This window comes from Cnephaeus nilssonii (genome assembly GCF_951640355.1).
Source record: "Cnephaeus nilssonii genome assembly, chromosome: 10".
NCBI lineage: Eukaryota > Metazoa > Chordata > Mammalia > Chiroptera > Vespertilionidae > Cnephaeus > Cnephaeus nilssonii.
Window position 1 is genome coordinate 2848508 of NC_137081.1, and position 16214 is coordinate 2864721.

A 16214-nucleotide genomic window follows, 5' to 3' on the forward strand; every position below is an offset into this window, starting at 1 on the left:
GAGGACAGGGGAACAGGGGGACAGGGGGACAGGGGGACAGGGGGACAGGGGGACAGGGGGGACAGGAGGACAGGGGGACAGGGGGACAGGAGGACAGGGGGACAGGGGGACAGGGGAACAGGGGGACAGGGGGACAGGGGGGACAGGGGGGACAGGGGGACAGGGGGACAGGGGGACAGGGAGACAGGGGGGACAGGGGGACAGGAGGACAGAGGGACAGGGGGACAGGGGGACAGGGGGACAGGAGGGGCCTGCAGCCTTGGGGAGGCCGGGAGACGCATCGCTTCTGCCCAAGCCGGGAGGTGAGTCCCCACCCCAAGCCCCCCTTCCCGCCCAGCCCTCAGGCCGCGGGTCATTCCAGGGGGGCGTGCGCCCTGGAGCTGGGTGAGGAGCTGGGCCTCAGGGGGGCCTCGCCTTGGAGCGGACGGGTCAGGGGTCAGGTCCGGGCGGGAGGTCGGTGGGTGCCCCCCGGAGCCGCAGGTGCGCTGAGGGGCGGGGCCAGGGCGCTCACACCGTGGGCCGCCTGCCCCCCACTCCCCGGTGGTACAGAAACCGCCCTCTGGCTCCTCCGCGCCCGCCCGGGGCCTGAGCAAGTCCGTCCGGAGGAGCCGGAACCTGCGGTCCCTTCAGGGCCAGGGACCCGCCGGTCTGTGCACGTGCCCGCCCCCGCCTGCCTCTGGGTCTGCGTGGCCTGTGCACCTGCGGGCTGTGGGCGCGGGTCCCCAGCCTGGGGCACCTCTGGGGGGTCAGGGGGTCATCCCTGGGGGGTCAGGGAGGTCATCTCTGGGGGGTCGGGGGGGTCATCCCTGCAGGGTCGGGGGGGGTGTCATCCCTGCGGGGTCAGGGGGTCATCCCTGGGGGGTCGGGGAGGTCATCCCTGGGGGGTCGGGGGGGGTCATCCCTGCAGGGTCAGGGGGGTCATCCCTGCAGGGTCGGGGGGGTCATCCCTGCGGGGTCAGGGGTCATCCCTGGGGCGTCCCCCAGCAGGCCGTGGCGCTAAGCGGGGACCCGCGGGGAGGAGGGTCCTGTGGGTTCGCGTTGAGCGGTGGCTGCGCGGGGACCTCACCGCTCGGTGCGCGGGGGCCGGCGGAGGAGCTTGGTTTCGGGGAGACGCAGCCTGGGAAGCGCCGAGGGAGAGGAGGGCGCGGCGGGTACTGTGGGGGTGCCCCGGCGCCCGGTCACCCAGCGAGCCCGTGGGCCGGACCGGCCTCCCCGCAGCGGGTCTGGGTCGGGGCGCACCGTCCCGGAGGGGGGCGGGGGGCCCCGGGACCCTCCAGGCCGGACGCCCAGGGACGAGCGGACTTCGGGGTCTCGTTCCCGCGGGGGCCCCGGAGAGTGTTGGGGGGCGTGCGGGGGCCGCGCCCCGGGCTCCCGGCCAGCCCGCCCCCCGCGGCCCCCGCCCCGGCTCCGGGCTCCGCGCTCCGGGCTCCGCGCTCCGTGCGGCCGGCGGGGAAGGGCGGGGACCCGCGAGGCGCGCGGCGGCGGGAGGAGGGGCCGAGCGCGGCCGAAGGACACCCCGTCCTCTGGCGCCCCGGCCCCGCCGCCCCGGCCCCGCCGCCCCGGCCCCGCCGCCCCGGCCCCGCCGCCCCGGCCCCGCCGCCGCGCAGCTGCCCGAGGAGCCGGTAGGTGCCCATCCGGGGCGCGACCGCCGCGCGCGCGTGTGTGTGTCGGGGTGTGTGTGTGCGTGTGTCGGGGTGTCGGGGTGTCGGGGTGTCGGGGTGCACCTGCTGTCCGCTTCGCTGGTGGTGGTTTCCGGGAGACGCGGGAGGGAGTTGGGGCGCGGACCCCGCAGACCCGGTCGCAGCCGCGCGGATTGGAGACCCGCCCCCCCCCCCCCCAGGGCCGGAGGGAGACGCGGGGCCGCCTGTGCGCATGTCCCTTCCGCGGGCGCGGGGTGCACCGGCCGGCAGGTGGTGGGAGAGGGGGCGCCCAGGGCTGCGGGGCGGGGCGGGGCGGGGAACTGGGGCGCAGGGAACGGGCCGCGCCGCCGGCAGAAGCGCTGGTCCTGGCGAAGCGGAACCAGCCGAACCGCCCGCCGCAGGCAGCTCTGGCCCCGGCGCGCCCCCTGCGGGCGGGTCCGGGACCACCGTCCGGGCCGGGCGCCGAGGGCCGGCGGGTGGGTCCGGGCGGCGGAGGAAGGAGCCCTTTTCTGAGGACGAAGCGGCGCCTCCCGGGTCCGCCCGGAGCCCCGTCCCCGGACGCTGAGCCCACGACGGCCTCGGTCCGCGCCCATCACTTCCGTCCTCGCTGCCGTCCAACAAGTTCCTAAAGGAGCCGCCTCCCTGCCCTGCCCTCCCCTCCGCCCACAGCCCAGGCCGGGGGGGGGGGGGAGCTCCCCGCTTTCCCCTCAGCAACCTCGTGGCCGCAGAACCCGTGGCCCCCGACCTGCTGCTCACCGGTGCACCTGCGCCAGCCCCGCCTGTGACATCACCCGCCTGTGACATCATCCACCTGTGACATCACATCACCCGCCTGTGACATCACCCGCCTGTGACGTCACAGGCAGGTTTCTCAGCAGAGCGGGCGCCTCCTCCATCAGGAGTCAGGACAAACATCACAGTCAAGACCGGAAGGTCCGACGTGGCACAAGCACCTGAGTCTCCTTTGCCACCGCCTCTCCCATCCCGAGCTCAGCTTCCCCCGGCCCAGGGGAGACCGAGTCTCCACGGCGCGCAGCGTGGGTGCCTGGAGTCGGCACAGCCAGGCCATTCTCTGAGCGGCAATCGCGTCTCCTTGACTCAGACCCTCTGAGCTACAGCCCCCCGCCCTGCACAGCACCCCCACACTGAATTCAGTCCTCAGTCTAACCCCCATGCGGAGCGCACGGCCTCTGTCCTCACACGGATCACCGGGTGCAATGACGCCGCTGAAAGTTTCTTGAACGCGAACCTTTATTTTCTTGTCTGACTTTAGCCTCCGATCCCGGTTCAGTGTTTTCATCCGGACTGTGGCATCGCCACCTTGTTATCCCCCGTCTGCCTGTCGCCCGCACCCCGCCAGGGACCGGTGACGGGACAGGCCCTTTGCGGGGGGCGTCGGGGAGCCCGTGGCCGGCACAGGGCCTGCTTGGAGCAGTTTTGGAGCCGGGCCCTGGCACCTACCGCTGCCTGACCTTGACAACTCCTCTTCCATGTTGATGAATTAGGTGGGTGCCCTCTGCCTTCAGGGTGCTGGCCGGGAGTCGGGGTGCCATCTGCCTTCAGGGTGCTGGGAATCGGGGTGCCCTCTGCCTTCAGGGTGCTGGGAGTCGGGGTGCCGTCTGCCTTCAGGGTGCTGGGAGTCGGGGTGCCATCTGCCTTCAGGGTGTTTGCCGGGAGTCGGGGTGCCGTCTGCCTTCAGGGTGTTTGCCGGGAGTCGGGGTGCCGTCTGCCCTCAGGGTGTTTGCCGGGAGTCGGGGTGCCGTCTGCCTTCAGGGTGTTTGCCGGGAGTCGGGGTGCCCTCTGCCTTCAGGGTGTTTGCCGGGAGTCGGGGTGCCGTCTGCCTTCAGGGTGTTTGCCGGGAGTTGGGGTGCCCTCTGCCTTCAGGGTGTTTGCCGGGAGTCGGGGTGCCCTCTGCCTTCAGGGTGTTTGCTGGGAGTCGGGGTGCCGTCTGCCTTCAGGGTGTTTGCTGGGAGTCGGGGTGCCCTCTGCCTTCAGGGTGTTTGCTGGGAGTCGGGGTGCTGAGTGCCGAGTGCAGTGCTGGCGGAACCTGGTCGGCTCAGTGGATAGCGCCAAGCGAACAGGTGACGCCGCTGAGCTCAGCACTGAGCGTATCACAGGCTGGGCCCTGAGGAGCGGCGTTCTGAGGACAGGGGGACAGGGGGACAGGGTACCCCTTCAAGAGGAGGGTCCTGAGGACGTTTGGAGGAACCCAGGAAGTCTGCCCGGAGGAGGTGGGCTTCCCCTCGCCTGGAAGGCGTGCCGATTTGGTTTGGGCAGGGAAGAGGGGAGGGGTGCTGGTGGAGAAAGGGGGCAGTAGTGTGTCTCAGCACCCGGGAAGGCAGGCAGGGAACCCACGAGCAGGGGACCGGCTGTGGGAAGGGTATAGCTCGATGGGAGAGGAAATGTCTTTGGATCAGTGAGCAATCCGATAGGTAAGAAGCACGGCTGTACAATGTTTAAGTTACACGTCCCTCTGCTCCCCCTCACACCCCAAACCACTGCACCATCAGCCACGGAGCAGGAACTCGGGGTGGCTCCTTAGGACTGGGGTGTGTGTCTCACGAGAGAATTGTTGAATTTTAAGTAGTGAACTCCCTGAACCCGTGGTCCTGTGACCGAGGGTCTGAGTGGGTTTGGACACTGCTTTCTCGTGTCTCCACATAAGAGTCATGGCTCTTTAAAGTCTCCAGAATTATCTGCACTTCCGCCTGGGACCGGATTCTGTGCCCAGCGCTCAACACTCTTTTAATGCATTATTTACGCCCCCACTTGTTCTAAAATGGTTGGAGCGGTTTCACTACGTAACATGGAGACTGATCTTGAGTGTGTAGGGAAGGGAAAAGCCTGCCTCTACCCTTTTAGACTCATTGCCGGCCTGCGGATCAGCCTGTGATAGACGAACAGGGAAGCCATTTACCCATCTCTGCCTGGGTTCGCACAGGAAGGACTCACACGCCATCCCACCAGCGGTGATCAGCGTGCAGAGGCGGGGAAAGGGGTCTGGCTGGGGGTGGGGGCTGAGGGGAGGTGACCAAACGTGTAATGGACAGGGTGGTTCAGAGCAGTGCTCGCCAGCTGGGGGCCGCGGACCACGGGCGGCCCAAGGTCTGGGAGGCCGGCGGCCGCTGGGTCAGGGAGGCCGGCGGCCGCTGGGTCAGGGAGGCTGGTGGCCGCTGGGAGGCTGGCATAGGGAGGCTGGCGGCTGCTGGGTTAGGGAGGCCGGCGGCCGCTGGGTCAGGGAGGCCGGTGGCCGCTGGGAGGTTGGCGTAGGGAGGCCGGCGGCCGCTGGGAGGCTGGCGTAGGGAGGCCGGTGGCTGCTGGGTTAGGGAGGCTGGCGTAGGGAGGCCGGTGGCCGCTGGGTTAGGGAGGCTGGCATAGGGAGGCCGGTGGCCGCTGGGTTAGGGAGGCTGGCGGCCGCTGGGTTAGGGAGGCTGGCGTAGGGAGGCCGGCGGCTGCTGGGTCAGGGAGGCCGGCTCAGTCTGAGAAAGGAGACAGTTCTACAAAAGGGAGCTGACAGCTGATGTTGGAGAACAAGGGGAAGCAGAGGGCAGCTGCCTTCCGCTCCAAACAGCCCTTCAGGTGGCGGGTTGTGGGGTGGCCAACTCTGTCCCCTTCCAGTTCTTAGTTTGTTTGCTTCTTTACCGCTGAGAGTATTGCACATGTCCCTGGTTCCCCCTTTCCCACCACCACCTGCCCCCTGCCCCCGCTGTTATCGCATTTACGGGCTGGGCAGTGCCTGTGCGCACAGGGTCTCGGGTTGATCCTTTCTTGTCTGCTGAGATTCGTCTGTCTGTCCCATGTCCGTGCCTCTGTTTCTATTTTGTTCATCAGTTTATTGTTCATGAGATTGCACCTGTGAGTGAGATCATGGGATACTTGTCTTTCTCTGGCTTATTTCACCCAGCATCATACTCTCCAGGTCCCTCCCTGTTGTCTCAAAGGGCAAGAGATCCTTCTTTTTCATGGCTGCGTAGTGTTCCATGGTGTGCACGTACCACAGCTTTTTATCCACTTGTCTACTGATGGGCACTTAGGTAGGCTGTTTTCAGATCTTATTATTATTGTAAATTGTGCTGCTATGAACATAGGGGTGCATATATCCTTTCTGATTGGTGTTTGGGTTTCTCAGGATATATTCCTAGAAGTGGGCTCACTGGGTCAAATGGCAGTTCCATGTTTAATTTTTTGAGGAAACTCCGTACTGTACATATGGCTTGAGGATGGATAAAAAGCACACCACACTGGTATGGAACACACTGCCCTGACGTGGATAGAGACAAGAATGGAAGATTCAAGAATACTTAGCCAGGCCGGTGTGGCTCTGTGGTTGAGCACCAACCCATGAACCAGGCGGTCACAGTTGGGTTCCTGGTCAGGGCACGCGCCGGGGTGGCAGGCTGGGTCCCAGCAGGGTGTGCAGGAGGCAGCTGGCCGACGACGGTCCTCTCTCAGCGATGTTTCTAGCTCCCTCTCCCTTCCCCTCTCTCTAAAAAGTCAACGAAACGTAAAATAAAATATGTCGGTAGCTCCCAGAGGGTGACGTGGAGTTGACGGGCGATCGGAGTCGCTCAGCTCTTTACATCCTCGGGGGGTGCCGGCTGCCCTCGGGGACCAGCACGAGGGCCTGTCTCCCTCCTCACCGCAGCCCGGCCGTGGGTCCGCCCACGGGAGCCGCCACTGACTGTCTCCCCGTGAGAACGGGCCTTTGTCTGCCCTGGCCCGGGCCGTGCTGGGCGCCGCTCCTGTGAAGGGAGCTTTGTCAGCGGCCACGGCTCCTGCTCACGTGCTGTCCACGGGGCTCCGCCAGACGGCAGGGCCGCGCTGGACCAGCCCCGAGCCCACCCGTACGTGCTGCTGGCCTCCAGGGAGGCTGGCCAGCCCTGCCCGTGCACCCCGACTCCTGGGTCCCACTAGCAGCGTCGGAGCTAAAGGCCCGGCTGGCTGAGACCCCAGAGTGCCCAGCACTGACCCCTGGGGTCGGGTCCCAGCAGTAACGGAGCCTTCCCGCACCGGCACGTGGACCCCAGCATCACTCCAGCGGAACCAGGTCCCCTCAGCCACCCCGAACCAGGTCCCCTCAGCCACCCCGAACCAGGCCCCTCAGCCACCCCGAACCAGGCCCCTCAGCCACCCCGAACCAGGCCCCTCAGCCACCCCGAACCAGGCCCGCCCTCAGCCACCCCGAACCAGGTCCACTCAGCCACCCCGAACCAGGTCCCCTCAGCCACCCCGAACCAGGTCCCCTCAGCCACCCCGAACCAGGTCCCCTCAGCCACCCCGAACCAGGCCCCTCAGCCACCCCGAACCAGGTCCCCTCAGCCACCCCGAACCAGGCCCGCCCTCAGCCACCCCGAACCAGGTCCCCTCAGCCACCCCGAACCAGGCCCGCTCTCAGCCACCCCGAACCAGGTCCCCTCAGCCACCCCGAACCAGGCCCCTCAGCCACCCCGAACCAGGTCCCCTCAGCCACCCCGAACCAGGTCCCCTCAGCCACCCCGAACCAGGCCCCTCAGCCACCCCGAACCAGGCCCCTCAGCCACCCCGAACCAGGCCCCCTCAGCCACCCCGAACCAGGCCCCTCAGCCACCCCGAACCAGGCCCCTCAGCCACCCCGAACCAGGCCCCTCAGCCACCCCGAACCAGGCCCCTCAGCCACCCCGAACCAGGCCCGCCCTCAGCCACCCCGAACCAGGCCCCTCAGCCACCCCGAACCAGGTCCCCTCAGCCACCCCGAACCAGGTCCCTCAGCCACCCCGAACCAGGCCCCTCAGCCACCCCGAACCAGGCCCCCTCAGCCACCCCGAACCAGGCCCCTCAGCCACCCCGAACCAGGCCCCTCAGCCACCCCGAACCAGGCCCCTCAGCCACCCCGAACCAGGCCCCTCAGCCACCCCGAACCAGGTCCCTCAGCCACCCCGAACCAGGCCCCTCAGCCACCCCGAACCAGGCCCCTCAGCCACCCCGAACCAGGCCCCTCAGCCACCCCGAACCAGGCCCGCCCTCAGCCACCCCGAACCAGGCCCCTCAGCCACCCCGAACCAGGTCCCCTCAGCCACCCCGAACCAGGTCCCTCAGCCACCCCGAACCAGGCCCCTCAGCCACCCCGAACCAGGCCCCTCAGCCACCCCGAACCAGGCCCCTCAGCCACCCCGAACCAGGCCCCTCAGCCACCCCGAACCAGGCCCCTCAGCCACCCCGAACCAGGTCCCCTCAGCCACCCCGAACCAGGCCCGCCCTCAGCCACCCCGAACCAGGCCCCTCAGCCACCCCGAACCAGGTCCCCTCAGCCACCCCGAACCAGGTCCCCTCAGCCACCCCGAACCAGGTCCCCTCAGCCACCCCGAACCAGGCCCCTCAGCCACCCCGAACCAGGTCCCCTCAGCCACCCCGAACCAGGTCCCCTCAGCCACCCCGAACCAGGTCCCCTCAGCCACCCCGAACCAGGTCCCCTCAGCCACCCCGAACCAGGTCCCCTCAGCCACCCCGAACCAGGCCCCTCAGCCACCCCGAACCAGGTCCCCTCAGCCACCCCGAACCAGGTCCCCTCAGCCACCCCGAACCAGGTCCCCTCAGCCACCCCGAACCAGGCCCCTCAGCCACCCCGAACCAGGTCCCCTCAGCCACCCCGAACCAGGCCCCTCAGCCACCCCGAACTAAGTCCGCCCTCAGCCACCCTCCAGGCAGGAAGCAGATGCCAAGTCATCGTGTTGGCAGCCCCGCCAGGACGGCTCCCGTCTCCAGGAAGCCGGGTCTCGTGAGCCGGCCACACGCTCCCTGCCCGTGTCTGCAGTCCCCTCGCAGCAGGCACAGGAGTGGAGTCACAGGCAGCGGCCGGGCTTCCTCTCTGCTCCCCACCACCCCCGAGGGGGAGAAGGGGAGCCGTGTGTTATGGGAGGAATTACCTGCTCTGGGCTTTCATCAGGAACTATTAAAATGGTGAAATGCACGTAATTTCTACCTCCTCGCCTCCGGTGGGTGCAGAAATGAGCCAACCGGGCTCAGTCTGCGGCTTCTGAGAGCTGGTCTGACCCGCCCGCTAAGGACGGTGCGCGCCTGCCCGCCTCCAGGAGGCCGTGTGGCTCTAGAGCAAGAGCTGCGTTCGGTGCGCCGTCGGAAGCTGAGCGGGCACATCACCAGGCCGCGGCCCCGACGGCCAGAGAAACGTCCAGCCTGCAGCCGAGGCCACGCAGTCAGGTCTGACGGCTCCGCAGCACAAAGCGCGCATCCTTGATGCCTGAGATTGCGGGAGGGACGGGAGGGAGGAAGCCAGGCGGCGGCGCCTTCCTGGGCGCCACTCAGCACTCAGGTGTGCACCCCACACGCCCAGCCGCAGGGACAGGCCCTTCAGCCCTTCGATGGGGGGGAGGCCTGGGCGGGAGCCCGCCCTCCTGCAGGCAGGGAGTGGGGATTGTGGAGCCCCTTTCTGTCAGCATCCCAAACAAGAGGAGGAATGAGATATTCAGGTGCGAAGCCTTTAACCTTATTTTAAGTTACTCTGAGCTTTTCACGGGGATAGCCAATTCGGCGGAAAACCAGGTGCCTCGTTTAACCCCTGGGAAGGCGCCGTCCTCTGTCCACCCGAGGGCGGCAGCCGACAGGACAGAGGGCAGCAGCGTAGGTTGGGGGCCCCCCTTCAGGGCCAGACGGTGAGCTCAGGCTCCGCAGGCCCCGGCCTGTCACACCGCTCACTGCACGGCCCACAGAGCGCAGGGCCCAGGGTGAGGCCCCAGAAGCCCCCCTCCCCCCGCTCCCATCAGACACGCCCACCCCCGAGCCCGGGCGGCAGGACAGACGGATGGGCAGGGGCGAGTGGGAGCAGCAGCAGCGGCTGTGTTTCTCCAGAACACAGCACCCCCCACAAGGAGGGGTCTAGCAACAGAAGCTGCACCGAGCGCCAGACCCAGGCCCCAGGCTGAGCCTCAGGCTGACGGCCCCCCTCACTCCACGGCGGAGCAGAGAGGGGAGCAAAGCCAGGCAGCAGCCGAACCGTGTCAAGGAGGGGACGCCGCTGTCCCCGCGGGCACCGCGCAGCAGCCGCCGAGGCTGGTCAGTGTGGCCTTTCACGTCGGGGAAAACCGGGCAGACGCGTGCCAACAAAGGAAACTCAACCACCAGCTCACACGACACGCGAGAACAAACTCAACATGGACACAGACTTCAGGGTAAGTTGCGAACCCAGAGCAGCACGTCGCAGCTCCTCTCGGGGCAGGAGGCTGCAGGGGCCTCCCCAGGGCAATGGGGACCAAGGAGAAAGTGAGCCAATGGGCGGCCCCCGAACACAGAGCCTCTGCCCGGCCACGGCGAGCAGCACAGCGAGGAGGGAGCGCGGGGGGAGGGCGTCGACAAGGACACGTCTGATAAAGGGTTCATCCCCAACATATACGGGAACTCATACAGCTTACCAGAAGGAAGACAGACAACCCAGTTAAAAAACGAGCAAAGGACCTAAAGAGACACTTCTCCAAAATGGACATAGGAAGGCCGAGGGACATATGAACACATGCTCAACGTCACTCATCACCCGAGAGATGCAGATCAAAACCACAATGTGGTACCACCTCACACCTGTCAGAATGGCCATCATCAACAAATCAACAAACGACAAGTGCTGGCGAGGATGCGGGCGGAGAAAAAGGAACCCTCGTGCACTGCTGGTGGGAATGCAGACTGGGGCAGCCACTATGGAGAACAGTATGGAGTTTCCTCAAAAAACTAAAAACGGAACTTCCATTTGACCCAGTGATCCCACTCCTAGGAATATAACCCAAGAAACCAGAAACACCAATCAGAAAGGACATATGCACCCCTATGTTCATAGCAGCACAATTCACCATAGCTAAGATCTGGAAACAGCCCAGGTGCCCGTCAGCAGATGTGTGGATTAGAAAACTGTGGGACATCTACACAATGGAATACTACGCTGCTGTAAAAAGGAAAGAACTCTTACCCTTTGAGACAGCATGGAGGGACCTGGAGAGCATTGTGCTAAGTGAAATAAGCCAGGCAGAGAGACAAGTTCCACATGATCTCACTCACATGTGGAATCTGATGAACAAAACAGACTGATGAACAAAATAGATCCAGAGACATGGGAGCATGGAACAGACTGTGGAATCTCAGAGGGAAAGCGGGGGTGGGAAGAGGTCAACCAAAGACCTTGTGTGCATCTATGCATCCCCATGGAACAGACAATAAGGCGGTGAAGGCCTGGGTGCGGGGGTGAGGGAGGGGGGTTAGGGGACATATCTAAGTTTCAACAATAAAGACTTTTTAAAAATTTAATAAATCTTTATTGTTCAGATTATTACAATTGTTTCTCCTTTTTCCCCCCATAGCTCCCCTCCACCCAGTTCCCACCCCACCCTCTGCCCTTACCTCCCCCACACTGTCCTTATCCGTAGGTGTACGATTATTGTCCAGTCTCTTCCCGCACCCCCACACCCCTTTCCCCCTGAGAATTATCAGCCCACTCCCTTTCTATGCCCCTGATTCTATTATATTCACTAGTTTATTCTGTTCCTCAGATTTTTAATTCACTTGATTTTTAGGTTCACTTGTTGATAGATATGTATTTGTTGTCCATAATTTTTATCTTTACTTTTTTCTTCTTCCTCTTTAAAGAATACCTTTCAGCATTTCATATAATCCTGGTTTGGTGGTGATGAACTCCTTTAGCTTTTTCTTATCTGTGAAGCTCTTTATCTGACCTTCAATTCTGAATGATAGCTTTGCTGGGTAGAGTAGTCTTGGTTGTAGGTTCCTGCTATTCATCACTTTGAATATTTCTTGCCACTCCCGTCTGGCCTGCATAGTTTCTGTTGAGAAATCAGCTGACAATCGTATGGGTACTCCCTTGTAGGTAACTAACTGTTTTTCTCTTGCTGCTTTTAATATTCTCTCTTTGTCTTTTGCTCTTGGCATTTTAATTATGATGTGTCTTGATGTGGTCCTCTTTGGATTCCTTTTGTTTGGGGTTCTGTGTGCTTCCTGTACTTGTAAGTCTATTTCTTTCACCAGGTGGGGGAAGTTTTTGGTCATTATTTCTTCAAATAGGTTTTCAGTATCTTGCTCTCTCTCTTCTTCTGGCACCCCCATAATTCTGATGTTGGTACGCTTGAAGTTGTCCCAGAGGCTCCTTACACTATCTTCAACTTTTTGTATTCTTTTTTCTTTTCTGGTTGGGTGTTTTTTGCTTCTTTGTATTTCAAATCTTTGACTTGATTCTTGCGTTCCTCTAGTCTGCTGTTGGGTCTCTGTATAATATTTTTTATTTCAGTCAGTGTATGTTTAATTTCTAGTTGGTCCTTTTTCATATACTCGAGGGTCTCGCTAAATTTATCGGCCTTTTCTAGGAAATTCTTGAAAAACCTTATAACCATGGTTTTGAACTCTATATCCAGTCATTTGTTTTCCTCCATTCCTTTTGTTTGTGACCTGTTTCTTTGTCTCTGCATTTTCACTGCTTCCCTGAGTTGGTAGAGTAGCTTTGTGTGGTAGGTGTCCTATATGGCCCAGTGGCTCAGCCTCCCCCAGTTACCTGAGGTGGACACTCTTGGTGCACACCTTTGTGGGCTGTGTGCACAGCCTTGTTGTAGTTAAGTCTTGATTGTTGTTGGTGTAACTGGGAGGAATTGACCTCCAGGCCAATTGGCTGTGAGGATCAGCTGTGTCTATGCCAGAACTTCTGTGTTGGAGACAGCCTTATGGGACCAGACTTGCAAAATTGCAAAAGCCTCTGTGCTCAGCTTGGATGGGGCGGAGTCTCAGGGCTGAGCAGACAGTCTTGGCTTCCTGTCAGCCCTGCCCTTGTGCACGCGCCTCCCGACCTCTGCCTTCCGTGGCTCCCCTGAGTTTCCGCCTGACAGTCCAGATTCCCCTGTAAGAATGTGGGTCCCCAGGGGCTTGCCCGGAACTGGGGTTCAGTGCAGTTGGGAGCTTCCTTCTCCCTCCCGCCAGAGAAAGCCAGCCAGGCACTCAGCCGCCCTTCCTCTCTGTGCGTGTGTCTCCGTACCTCAGCCCTTTGCAGCTCCTCTGATTCTCCATGAGCTTTTCTCTTTCCTTCTAGTTGTAGAATTTCCACTCAGCCAGCTTTCTTGTGGTTCTGGATGATTTCCGTTCCTTTAGTTGTAATTTTGAAATTGTTGTGTGAGGCAGCAGTTTAGGTGCTTACCTATGCCGCCATCTTGGTTTCTCTCGATAAAGACTTTTAAAAAGATGGTATGCTTGTGGTGTTTGTCTGCCCCCGGCTTGTAGTCGCCTGTGTAAGACCCCTGCAGAGTGAGACAGTGCAAACACAACCCCCCAGTACTCACAGGAAGTGAAGTCGCCACAGCTGGGGGTCAGCAAGGGCATGCTGTGCCCCAGGAACTTCCTTCACGGGCCGGTGGCCAGAACAGCCCGGAGCCCAGCGCGGGTCGGTCCCGGTGGCCACAGGGAATCTAAGCTAGGAGAGTCGGACTGTGTTTTCCGTGTCATCAGCTTTTCCAGATCTTGGACCAACGTTTTCCTCTTTGGTGACTGGCCACTCCCCTGAGCGCTTGTCCTTGTTTCTGTGGATGAGACAGAGCGGTCGTCTGTCACCTGGAGGACGTGTGCGCTGAGGGCTAAGGGCTGTGCCCCACTGTGTGCTGGCGCCGTGTCTGCGCCCACGCCTTCACCATGAAACGCCTTTCTCTCGACAGGCAGACACCCCACGTGAAGGGGGAAGGAGTGTGATCCAAGTGGCGGGGAGCGCACTGTCGGCGTCCCGTGGACAGGAGCTTCCCAAGATGCTGCTGAGGTAGCCCGGCCTCGAGTCGCCGTCCGCGCAACATGGGCTGCATGAAGTCCAAGCAGACCTTCCCGTTCCCCACCACCATCGAGAGGAGTGAGCCCACCCAGAGGTGTGAGCCGATCGAGAGGTGTGAGCCGATCGAGAGGTTTGAGCCGATCGAGAGGTTTGAGCCGACCGAGAGGTGTGAGCCGATCGAGAGGTGTGAGCTGTTTGAGAGGTGTGAGCCGCGGGTGCCGTCGCCCGTCACGAAGGAAGTGGAGGAAGTGGAGGTGGAGGAGGTGCAGGAGGTGCAGGAGGTGCAGGAGGAGGTGCAGGAGGTGGAGAAGGTGGAGGTGCAGGAGGTGCAGGAGGTGCTGGAGGTGAAGGAACCTACAGGGTCCAAAATCGTGGTGTGCGAGTTCGCGCACCGCCTGTCGCAGGAGATCCTGAGCGGCGCCCTGCAGCAGTGGGTGGACAGCAACGCCAAGTACGCGGACATCCCGTTCATCGAGAGCGAGGGCCTCTGCGCGGCCCAGCGATGACGCCGGCGCGACCGCGGGCAGAGTCGGTGCTAGTTTACATACATGAACCAGAGCAAAGCGTTGTATGAATAAACACATGTGACTCATCTCACGTAAAGACCGGTCCGTGACGACAGCAGGAGGAGGGCCCCTGGTGAACGGTGGCGGCCGCAGGCCCTCTCTGCGGGGGGGGCGGGGGGGGCGGTGCGGGGAGGGCTAGCCACAGGCCTGTGGGCCCGCAGCTGACGGTGCCCAGCGCAGCACCGTGTCTGAGACAGGGCGGCATTGCCAACAGGTGAAAGCGCATAGTGCCCAGGCCCAGGCGGCTTAGGGACGCCCTGAAATCACGAACACCTGCTGCTCTTTTACCCGACGCCCCACGGCAGGGAAAGGATGGTTCTGGAAATGCCTTGGCAACGGTGGTGCTCACGCCACAGTGATCAGAGGTCAGAACCACGTGGCCGAGGATGCCCGTCTCTCACCCAGCGCCCGCGTTAGGAAGCAGCTCCTGCAGGCGAGCCGGAAGCCTGCCCCTCACACTGGCGCTCCCTGGCCGGGCTCGGCGGGCTGGGGTGGCGCCGCGTCCACCAAAAGGCTGCGGGCTGGTTCCCGTCAGGGTACACACCTAGGCTGTGGGTCAGTCCCCGGCGGGGTGACCACTCCACGTTTCCCTCTTCCCCTGCCTCTCTCTCTAAGAAGGAAAGCCTCCTGGAGCGAGGGCTGAGACAAGATGCTGGGCCTCCCCCATCTGTGAAACGCTTCGCCCCGAACCTCAGGGCCCTCGGCCCGCTGGGAGCCGGTGCCTGACTTCCCGTAGGAGCATGTCCTGAGACACAGCTGACCAAGTCCTGGCGTCACGGTTAGTGCACGGAGCCACGTGCGGGACAGACCCGCACAGAACACAAGCGGGGCCTTCGGAGACGGCGACCGGCCCGCAGCCCGACCGGGGCGCGGTGCTGCGCGCACCCAGCTTCCTCCCACCGAGGTGCGGGCAGAGGCGGCTGCGGCTCACGGCACTGCCCTCGGGCGCTCACCGCCGTGTCCAGACTATTCTCGTACTCTGGCTTTCTTGGAAGCTTCCTTTAAAGAGTCAGTGCCGCCTGAGATCCTGGGGACACGCTGAGAGGGAAGGGGCGGAGACACAGCTTGTAGGGACACAGGCCGGGCTCTGGGATGGCCTTGCCCAGACCGGCCCGCTGGGGGAACGGGAACGCTAAGCCCGTGAGGCCCTTCATCAGGTCCCGGGGCTCGTCACGTCACGGAGCCTCGGCAGCGAGACCGGCTGTGGCCTCCGGAGTGAAGTCCACGCGGCGGCCTTGCAGCAGCCAGCAGGCCTCGCTCCCCCCGCAGCTGTGCTGAGCGCCGGCCGAGCTCGGGGTCGGTCGCGTGGACAGAGGTCTGTGCCGGCGTGACGGGCCACCTCTCCTGCCCGGGACGCGGTCACTCACCCGCCGGCCCCCGGCCCCAGCCCTCCCAGCAGCCAGGAGCCCCGCGGAGACAGGGAACTGCGTCCGGGCTGCGCAGGCCCGTCCTGACCGGCAGTGTCCCCACGGAGGAAAATGCGGGTCCTGAGTTTTCACCGACGCAGACGAGAGCCCAGAAGCTGCCGTTTTCCTCCCTCCGCCATCCGCCCCCGGGCCCCGCGCTCAGGCCATTTACACAGACAACACGTTCTGACAGAACACAGAGCCCCCGCCAGCGCACCGCACCGCGGCCGCACCGGAGGCCACCGCTGCGGGCTGGGCGCTCTGAGCACCGCCCCTCCGCCCCTCCTCCGCTCGGTGAACGGGAAAGCCACCTGTCCCCGTCGCTGAGTGTGACCTCTGCACGTGCCACCTCCCCGACCCCATGGCCGTGCACCCCTGGCTCCCGAGTCCTTTCTGGGGGGCGCCGCCCGCCACTCGCAGATCCTGGGAGACGCCCCTGCGTCCGGCCACAGGGGGCGCGGGGGGGGGGGGGCGGCGGGCACAGGCCCACAGCGGGCACCGCGTCGGGAGCAGCGCCGATGACAAGACGCATGAGACCCTCTCGAATAGGACCTCTCAGGCTCCTTCAGACCTTCACCTTTCCATGTTCGGGTTACTTCCTTGTAAGGGGAAAGGGCTGCTAGAGGGACGAATCGTTCGTCACCGAAAAGGGAAAACATCTCTCCAACTGGCGGCACACGCAGAGGAACGCAGATGGCCCCACAGTGAGAGGAGGGGAGGGGGCAGAGTGCGAGGGCAGCACGGACCCAGCTCCCCAGTCTCCCCTGAGGACAGGCCAGTGCCCCCCACGACACCGGCCCGGGGCCAGCACGGG

At 63.5% G+C, this 16214-nt stretch overlaps 1 protein-coding gene across 1 annotated transcript; it reads left to right on the forward strand.

Annotated features, from left to right (window-relative positions):
• The first annotated feature begins 1494 nt into the window (after positions 1-1494).
• On the forward strand, positions 1495-15799 carry LOC307106477 (small membrane A-kinase anchor protein). Its single transcript, XM_079783065.1, has 2 exons — positions 1495-1622; positions 13322-15799. Exon 2 carries the CDS (start codon positions 13452-13454, stop codon positions 13932-13934), a length of 483 nt encoding a protein of 160 aa, XP_079639191.1. The 5' UTR covers positions 1495-1622; positions 13322-13451; the 3' UTR covers positions 13935-15799.
• Positions 15800-16214: the final 415 nt, after the last annotated feature.